Raw genomic sequence first — 10,336 nt, 5'->3', positions numbered from 1 at the left:
GTTTATTACTCTTCTAACACCTTATATAGAATGAACAAGTTAAACAAAATAATCATCAGGAGGTTACTAGCATAACTATTAAGAGAATTAAAGGGATCGAAAATTTTACAAAAATCAAAGCAAATCGCCAGAAATGGTACGTACCTTGCCTTCTCTTCGTTCACATATCACTATATCCGTTCTGTTTTTTTTTTTTTTTTTTCATTGCAAAATAATACTACTAATATAGGGATGAAATTAATTATGTGAAGGGAAATCAAGTGAGTTATGACCAAGCAGACTCAATATTGGCGGAGCCATGGGGAGGTACTGGTGGATCACAATGGAATTACAAGTTTAAAAGTCCAATTAAAGAAATATTAATAGGGCATGGAGTAATTGTAGACTCCATCATGTTTAGAGCTGTTAATGAAAAAGGTACCATTGACTCACCAAGGTTTGGTGGCAGTGGAGGTCGAAAAGACAAGGTACGTTGGTGGTCAACATATTATTAGAATTTCTAGCTTCACTACTAATTTAACCGATATGTGATTTGCACAAATGACAGGTTATTATTGAAGCGGCTCCATTGGAATATTTGACAGGAATCAAGGGGACATTTGGAAATTATGGTGGCCATTTGGTTATAAGATCTCTAAATTTTATAACAAATGCAAAGAAATATGGACCATTTGGGACTGAGTCTGGTGGAAACCCATTCTCACTTGTGATGAAAGAAGGTGGAGCTATTGTTGGATTCCATGGTCGTTCTGGGTTGTACCTTGATGCTATTGGTGTTTATTTGCAGAAACTTACTCCTCCCACTTCACCAAATGAACCTGAAAAAAAGATTGAGCCAAATGAACCTGAAAAAAAGTTTGAACCAAATGAACCTATGGTTGAAGAAATTGAAATCCATGACGTACGTACATATACTAACTTTTTTCTCTTAATATGAATTGGCTAAATTTCACTTCTTAGTTTATTTTATCATTTTTTTTCTTTAGCCAATTTCGGTGTTTATACTAAATCAATAGATACATTGGACATGTGCCTGTACGTCAACATCGGTTGATTTCATCGATGATCACTGGACTTAATTACTCTTTGTAACACTAAAGTCACAAAACTATTAACAGTAGAGTCAGTAAACTAGCTATATGTAACAATAAAGTCACAAGAATAATTTTGTGATAATAAAATTAGTTTAATGACTTTAATTACTGTTATAAAACATATACTATGGTTTTGTGACTTTAGTGTTATGAAGAGTAAATTTAGTGATCATCAGTGAAATTAACCTGATACGTTATTAAATTGTTTAACCATGATAAATTAATATGATTTAGTATAAATACTTATAAATACGAGCAAGTTTTTACATCTAGTGACATGTGCATTCACTATTTTGTGACAAAGAATCGGAACTTATTAAATTATAAAGTTCTAGTTTTTAACAATTTCACTTTTTTGTATGAACATGTAATTTTAACATACCTTTTAACTTTACATATTACAAACAGAAAATGGATGTGATGAAGACTATTGTGCCACGTAGTGCTGGACCTTGGGGTGGATATAGTGGAAAAGGCTGGGATGATGGAGTATTTTGTACTATCAAACAAGTGCAAGTGCATATGAATTTATATAGCTCAGCTATATCAGGAATTCAAATTGAGTATGAAAAGGAATTAGACAAAACGTCATTTTGGTCACAACTTCATGGTGGTGTTGGAGCTGGGACTGACACAATTAGAAAGGTATGAATAAGTATTATCTACTTTGGATCGTTCATACATTTATTGTCAGCAAATCATCTCGTATTTGTTTTTCCTATTAACAGACGTCCAATAAATTTGGTGGATTTCACGTGTCCAAATTCTTCGAGAAAAAGGTCCAAATTTATCCTCCAACTTTTGACCAAGGTTTAGAATTAACATCCAGACTCGCAAAGTGTAGCTACGTTACTGGTCAAAGGCAGAAACAATTTTTTTTTACTAAAAGTATAATGGAGAACAAATTAAGTGATTCAATTTCGGTTACGAGTGACTTTTGACCATCTTCACTAATTTGAATGTCGAGGAATGGATATAAAAGTTTCATATATATAATCATATCTAATTAATTTGAAATCGAGATGTAGTTGATTGATTTTTATTATTGTGAAAGGCTAAAGAAATTCGTTCATTAAACTTTTTGTCGGTTTCATACACTTGCAGATAAACATTGATGGTGAAAATGAGTTCTTGATTGGAATTGAAGGTTTTTATAGTCCAGTGAACGACAATGGAGGCCTAGATGCAATAAGACAAATTGCATTTTATACAAATAAGAGAAAATATGGACCTTATGGAGCTGAAATTGGAACTTATTTTAGCTCTTCAGCAGCTAGAGGAAAAATTGCAGGTTTTCATGGGAGAAGTGGTGTATATTTGAATGCTATTGGTGTGCACATGGAATATTTCTAATTTCTCGTCATGTTAGATTTTCAATTATGTGGAAAATAGGAGCCATGATGAGAAATGGAGACTATATGCTACACGATTCAAGTGTAGATGTTAACAATTGTAATATTTCTTGTTGTCAATAAAATGATACTGCTAATTATTAGAGCAACTAGTTGTGGTTTCAAAATTCTTTGTGGCATCCACCTGATATTTTCCTCAAAAACCGATGATATACTTTATGGTTCTCTTTGAAATTTCTGTAACTGATTTGTTCGTGAAAAATCTTTTTGATAACGAGTGGTAATATGAGTTGAACTCAGGACGTCTGCCTGCCCTAATATCATGTTGGAGTATACAACTATTTCATCTAAAAACTTAAATTATTAAAAAAAACATATTATTATTTATTTATTATTTCTTCAACAAACAAAAACTTTAAAAAAAATTAAAGAGAAATTCATATCCAAATGCAATTTCATCTTTCAAATAGTCTTTCCAACTTCATTTTTTTTTTTTTTTTTTTAAGTCCAACTAAATATTACCCACACAGTAATTTGGAACATTACAGAGCAATTTCCAAAACAAAGATAATTTTATACTACCAGTAACAGATAGCAGACATCGGGGATGTAGCTCAAATGGTAGAGCGCTCGCTTTGCATGCGAGAGGCACGGGGTTCGATCCCCCGCATCTCCATATTTCTTCCCTCACCCTTTTAATGATTTTTCAACTCATTGCTGACTCTCAGTAGTGTAATACAGTATATTTCTACTTCCCCATCCTTCATTTTCTGCACAAACTAAAAACGGGATATGTCGTTAAAAAAAAAAAAGATAAAAAGTTAATTATTCAAAATATGATTCCTAATTTAAATAGATAAAAAGTTAGTGTTCCAAAATGTCATTCTTAACTTAACTTCATTGAGGAGTGAGGACTATTTATGTGTTAAGTGGGATTCGATCCTTGTTTCTCTGTTAAAATAACCAAGTGCACTATTAAGCTTTTTGTAGTATGAGTGTCATTAAGTAATATTGGATCAATTATAGAAAAATACGTACATATATCTAATTTTGCGGATTGACTACGAGTTCACGTGCCACAAAATTTGCGCATAAATTCGCCCTTCGTTGTAGGCTGTAGCCACTCTCTTTGCCATATCAGCGGCTATGGGTTAAAGACAATAAATCAAATAGCCAAGTTCAGGGGTAATTAAGACTAAGATTACTGATAGTTTAGGAATATAAATTATGCCTTTAAATTAGTAAAGATAGAATAGATAAGTTCAAATAATCCAAATCAATTAGCAAGATATATAGGATAGTTAAGTTTCTCTTATTTGAGGCAGTTGGAGTAGGATAAGGAGTCCCTTTTCTTTCTATATTGTCACACTAACTCCTTTGGAGTTCAAGTAGAACTAGGACTATAAGTCCTTTAATTTTCCTTATTTATATGGACAGTGCTGCAATACTTGAGATCGATTTCAGGTCCTAAAATATGGCGGAGCAGAGGGAAGAACAAGAGTATGATTATGAAGACATTGAATGTTGTGTTCGCAAAGCAAAAGATCATGTCAATACATGTTGGTTTGTCCTTATGTGTATAGGGTTATGTCTCATTTCATTTGCTGCTTTCTTGGCTGTAATATGCATCATTCCTCCACACCCTTACCAATGTGTCCCCTGTTATTACGCCATGCTCATTATTATCGTAATTACGTTAGGGGGCTTATTCTTTTGCCACATAATGGATGTCTATCACTTTTCCTGGTTAGCTAGAGCAACCAAACATAAAGTTAGGCCCGCGTAGAGTCCTCCCTAATGATTTTTTACTGTTTTGTTTCAAGTTTATCACTATGTTTTTGTAACTAATTGGTGACATTATTATAAATGTTTGTATCATTTTTCCAGTCCGTGGATATCAAACTGCGTTTGTGCATTTTGATTCTATAAGATAGCTATGATGATTATGTACAAATCTTCTAGGAGAACTAAAGCTAAAACCGCTCCTTCAAATTTGTAATTTACTGATGATTTGTATGATAGAACAAATATGAATTCTTGCGTATATCATTCATAGCCTCTGAGAAGAAACAAAAGTCATCCTCAGTTCCTCACGTCAACATTTTAGTGAGCATAGTCGGTCATAGTACTTATGTTAGTAGTAATTATCCCATAAAATGACATAATTGGATAACGTTTGGCGGTTGTTACGAAAGTTATATAGTTATGTGACTTTAGTATTTTCGAAATGCAAATTTAGTGATCATCAGTGAAATTAACCTCGTATATTTTTTTTCCACTTAATATATATATTCTCACTTATTAAATTGTTTAACCATGATAAATTACTAGAATTTGGTGTAAATATTGATCAATATGAGCAAGTTTTCACCGTAAGAGACACGTGGTGCATTCACTATTTTGTGACAAAGAATAGGAGCTTATTAAATTATAAACTTCTAGTTTTTAAAAATTTAATTTTTTGTTTGAAAATTGTAATGAACATATAATTTTAACATATTTTTTAACTTTACGTACTGCAAACAGAAAATGGATGTGATTAAGACTATTATGCCACGTAGTGCTGGACCTTGGGGTGGAAGATATAGGGGAAAAGGTTGGGATGATGGAGTATTTTATAGTGGAGTATTTCATAGAAAAAATTACTTGACGTAATTTCTTCTAAGAGGTAATTATTGATAATATCTATCTTTTGTAACAATTACATTTTGTAGCTACATTTTCATTTTGTAGTTATATGATACATTAAGCTGTCATGGCTACGAATTGTAAATATGAAAAAGACAGTTATGAATGACTAATTGCTCCTAAAAAGTAATTATTTATGTAAATTGTCCTATTTTATACTATCAAACAAGTGCAAGTTCATGTGGATTTGCATATTTCAGCTATATCATGAATCAAATGGGGTATGAAAAGAAATTAGACAAATGTTACTACTAATTGTTAGAGCAAAGCTAGTTGTGGTTTCGAATTTTGTGGCGTCCACCTGATATGTCCTTTTTTTTTTTTTTTTCATGAATTGACAATATATTTTTTCGGTTCTGTTCGAAATTTTGAGACCGATTTGTTGATGAGGATCTATGGCCATAAATAATATTTTAATATGTGTAAATACTCAAGTAAATTAACATTGAAAAATTTGTTTGAAAGGTATTTGAAGGGAAATAGTTAGCTTGCGTTCGACCGTAGATTTTGAATCCGATTTCGAAAATTTATCTTCAAATATTTGTTTGGCTATGAAAATTGAAAAATTTTAAAAATTTATCTTCAAATATTTCCAAGTTCCAAAAACTGGCTCAAACCCATTTCCGGGAGAAATTTCACTTCCACTCATAAAACTTTAAATTTTTTCCAAGTAAAATGCATGTCCAAACACAACTTCAAGTTCCAAAAATTACAACTTCAAAAACTCAAATTTTTAAGTTTCAAGTTTAAACTCATAGATTGAAGTGTGCGACAATTTCATCTAAAAGCTTAAGTATTTAGAGCGAGCAAAGTACACTATTATTTGTTTAATTATATCTTCAATACTCTCCTTACGTGCAGGTCTGATTGTTTTACATCAGCCAATTACGTAAAAAAAAATTGATATGAGTGGTGATGAAATATGAACCCAAGACGTATGTATGCTTTGACACTATGTTAAACTATAAGAACATCGCATCTAAAAATTTAAGTTGTTACAGAACACACTATTATTTAAGTATATTTTCATCACAGATAAACATAAAAAAAAAATGAAATTCATGTCAAGACACAATTTGAAGTTTTCAAATTCAATTTCTAATACTTTAATTTTTAAATTTCAATCAAATATTATCCAAACAGTAATGTTTGAACATTATAGAGATATTCAATAGTAATACTTTTGACTCTAACAAAAAAGGGGGGATGGGATATAAGTAAGTAATGGAGCCAGCATCTAATAGGAGTAACCAGTTACGTTTTTCTTATATATGTAAATAAAAAATATATAAACAAATTCCTTTTCATGTGATGTAAATAACTGAAGCTCTCAGTAGTGTAATACTGTGATATATATCTAATTCCCCATCCTTCATCTTCTACACAAAACTAATAACGAGATATGACGTTAACAATTTGATAAATAGAAAAACAGTTACGTTTTTCTTATATATGTAAATAAAAAACATATAAACAAGTTCCTTATCATGTGATGTAAATGACTGAAGCTCTTAAGTTCAAAGATGAAGTTCAAAGATGAATTAATGTATCAATAACGTCTTTTTGTCACACTATTTTGGCCACAATGGCTCCAATGGGGTAAATTTATATGACTATTTGGGTCAAATTTAATAATTTATGCTTACTTAATGTCATTTGTATCCTTTCTTTTCAAAGTTTATATTAATTTAAAACTGTACAATAGAGATTATGGTGGTTTTTACATAAGTATGACCAAATTTGGGTCAAATTGATGTGGCAATTTAGCAATTTCTACCAACTTTTAGTATAATAATCTCGAGGCTATGCTTTAATGTTAACCAATAATATGGCTTTACAGTTTCCATTTTCTCTTGTTTTTTTCTAGATTAATAATTATTGACCTCTCTTCGTACTTGTTAGTATTAAGTTAGTATGCCGTTTGACCTTTTATATATTCGAGGTATAATAACGTCGTTCATATACTCCTATGTGTTTATGTGTATGTAATACTAATAACTCTATATATATAGTTGTCTTCTCCCAATCCCTTGTCATTCTCTATCACATTTAATTATTTCTATAGGATATATAAACGCCAGAACTACGAAAACAACAGTTGATCACCAAATGGTATGAGTCTCTTTCTTTTAATTTTGAATAAGTTCCCATATAAGAAAGTATTTTGAGACTTAATTATATTGTATTTCACTATATATCTTTATTGATTTTTTGCTGTAAGAGAGCTATTAAATTATTGGATATGATTTTGTGAAGGAATATCAAGGTGACTCAATATATGTGGAGCCATGGGGAGGCTCAGGTGGAATATGTGAATGGAGTTACAGCCTAAAAGGTCCTATCAAAGAAATCTTAATTGCTCATGGAGATGTTATTAACTCTATCCTGTTCAGAACAGTGGACACTGAACAAGGTACAACCATTGATTCACCACAATTTGGTGGGAATGGTGCGTCTCAAATTAAGGTATATATAGTCATCAACAAATTCTAGTAAACCTATAATTTTCTCACAAACACGTAGTAACAGTGAAACCTCTTTATAACAGGCATAACTTGTCCTATTTTTTTTTTCTTTTCGCTATAGCAAAATGTTGTTATAACAAACATATAATATAACATAACATGAAATTCGATTCCAACAAAAACTTGGTTGTTACGTTTTAGTAAATGCTGTTATATATAGAGGATGTTTGTTACAGAGAGATCTGACTGTAGATTGATTAATTGTTTTGTTTTTTGCTAGGTTATTATTGCGGGATCTCCTTCGGAATATTTGACAGGCATCAAGGGGACATTTGGAAATTATGGTGGCAAATTGGTTGTAAAATTTTTAAGTTTTATAACTAATTATGGATTGAATATTTATGGACCATTTGGGAATGAGTCGGGTGGTACTCCATTTTCACTTATGTTGAAAGAAGGTGGAGCTATTGTTGGATTTCATGGTCGTGCTGGCTCGAACCTTGATGCTATTGGTGTTTTTTTGCAGAAATGTGAAAAGATTGATGAAACGTCAGTTTTGTCACGTCGTCGTCGTGGTATTAGAGCAAGGATAGAGAAGGTATGAATGAACATACTCGCCTTTTGGTTCTTAGGGTTGAACTCGTTATGTTTTAGAAGTTATGAATTCAGAATTTATTATTTGCTTGTACTTTCTCCAATTATTTTTCAATATATATCTACCAGACTACCACGTGTCAAAAATTTTGACTTCGATTGAACCAATTCAAATGATTCATATAACTACCCAAATTGATTTAGGATTTATATATATACATTCTTATATTAAGGGTGAAAGCTCTATGCTCACTTTGGTGTGTTCCTATTGCAGATAATTAACATTGATGGTGAAAAAGAAATTTTCGTTGCAATTGAAGGATATTATAGTCCGATGGGTTTCAATGGGATTATCTTCAAGATGGGAATAATGGGACAGTGAATATATGAGAAACATTTCTAATTTCTAGTGAATTATTATCTTCAATTGTGTGGAAATAAGAACTTTTGGTGTTTATGGTTGTAATGTTGGAGTTGGTTTATCTATTTTGCTTTTTATGCCTAATTGGTCCTACTCGTACAATTTATCACGAGTAACTTTAATTTCAAACTAGTTAACAGGTTCGCGCTTCGCGCGATCAAACATGTCTTTATATGTTTATATGGCAAGTCATACAACAATAAACAACTATACGCAATGCAAGTAGGTGAGAAAATATTTAAAAAAAATTAAAATCAAATGTCTAAGCAAAAAAACTTAATATATATACAAAAAATAACTGTTGCCTCTCGATGAACAGTCATTTCAATTGAAAAGGCTCATTATATGATGATTTTAATCAGAAGTAACTGTTATTGGACTTAATGTATTCTAGTTAAATATTGTTCACAAATAATATTCCATTAATTATTACAAGTAATGCTATTTATGAGTAAGGAAAAAAAATGAGGGGTAAAATAAAAAGTTTAGGAAAAGAAATAGATATATTTGTTTTTTAAGAGTGGTGTTTATACCACCTTCTGGTCCATCGTTCTTCTTAACTATCTACTGAATTTTTTAATGATTGTTCTAATCACATCCTTATCCTATTTCATTAATGCATAACATCTTTTTAGTTTTTTTTAACATTGTCTTCTACCCCATTCCTTTCTCCATTCATTTATTTTCACCACATATACTTAACATATTATTTTTACACCTTTTTCTTCTATGAATAATTACGAAGGTAAACACTATTAAATACACAACAAACATCGAAATCAGAAAGGTGAGAAATTGGAATTTAGACGAAAGAATCTATTTTGTAAATCTACAGTCATGAGTACAAAAGTTTTGAACTTTCTATATTCATTCATATGACTTTAGCATAAGCACCGACATGATTATTATTTGAATTTATGCACTTACTCTTACTCCCACATTGTGTGAAGCCATTCTTCAACGATTACCCATATTCTTGGCATCTAATTAGTACTTTCAACAAAAAAAAAAAAAAAAACTTAATGTAACAATAAAAAAGAACAGAGACAACATGCAAATATATATAAAATTTGTATATTTACTGGAAAAGAAAAGATGGTTTTTTATACAATAAATCAAATAAAGGCATAATATTAGGTCCTGCACTTAGTTTTAAACATTTGTTGTCCCATTAGATGATGCCATTTGATTTAATATAAATGATTTTTTATAAAACCAACATGATAATAAGCATAAATTTACTTGAAAAACAGGGAAAGAAATAAAGAGAAAAGAAAAATAAGAACAAACTGCGTATTTATTAGCCTCAGACATCTCTGAGTGCATCTACCGGAATAAAAGCAAAAAAAATGAAAATTCAAAACTTTACAACCAATAAGCACATTCAAAATAAATACAAAGCAAGTAAGCACAAAGTGAAAGACTATTTCCATTAACAAAACCAAAAAAAGGGCAAAATAAAGCCACGTTGATAGGGTTGGTGTAGAAGGTGATACTGTGACAATAAAAATGATGCTGCTAAATGGACAAAAGTATTTATCGTAATCAACTAAGTTTGGTGTGAAACAAAAATATCCAAGTTCGATTTTCAATTGACATATATTGAAACAATATCTTCAGTTGAAAAAAAAAAGTATTGCACTTTATTCCTAAAAGGTGTGTTGCTGAATATACATATATATATATATATATATATATATATATACCAAAAGGGGATATGGG

At 30.8% G+C, this 10,336-nt stretch overlaps 1 protein-coding gene and 1 non-coding gene across 3 annotated transcripts; both read left to right on the top strand.

The window, feature by feature from the left end:
• On the top strand, nt 1-2,619 carry LOC132623605 (agglutinin-like). 2 transcript variants are annotated; one of them, XM_060338382.1, is made up of 6 exons: nt 1-136; nt 252-467; nt 548-901; nt 1,503-1,739; nt 1,823-1,873; nt 2,199-2,619. In XM_060338382.1, the coding sequence occupies exons 1-6, from the start codon at nt 134-136 to the stop codon at nt 2,445-2,447; spliced, it is 1,110 nt and encodes a 369-aa protein (XP_060194365.1). In that variant the 5' UTR covers nt 1-133; the 3' UTR covers nt 2,448-2,619. The 2 variants fall into 2 exon arrangements, with proteins under 2 accessions (XP_060194365.1, XP_060194373.1); XM_060338390.1 differs by lacking the exon at nt 1,823-1,873 and having other exon boundaries at nt 2,199-2,618.
• Nucleotides 2,620-3,049: 430 nt separating this feature from the next.
• Nucleotides 3,050-3,122, top strand: TRNAA-UGC (transfer RNA alanine (anticodon UGC)). The gene has a single exon. It is a non-coding gene; the product is annotated as a tRNA-Ala (tRNA).
• Nucleotides 3,123-10,336: the final 7,214 nt, after the last annotated feature.

Source organism: Lycium barbarum, chromosome 2, assembly GCF_019175385.1.
Source record: "Lycium barbarum isolate Lr01 chromosome 2, ASM1917538v2, whole genome shotgun sequence".
Lineage (NCBI taxonomy): Eukaryota > Viridiplantae > Streptophyta > Magnoliopsida > Solanales > Solanaceae > Lycium > Lycium barbarum.
Note: the sequence above shows the minus strand (reverse complement) of the source record. Positions and strands in the feature narration are given on the sequence as shown.

Bases quoted from the DNA above. Each gene is read 5' to 3' on its own strand.
- LOC132623605 (XM_060338382.1), top strand. The intron at 1,740-1,822 runs GTATGAATAAGT...TCCTATTAACAG, and splicing joins GGACTGACACAATTAGAAAG to ACGTCCAATAAATTTGGTGG. The intron at 1,874-2,198 runs GTCCAAATTTAT...ATACACTTGCAG, and splicing joins CCAAATTCTTCGAGAAAAAG to ATAAACATTGATGGTGAAAA.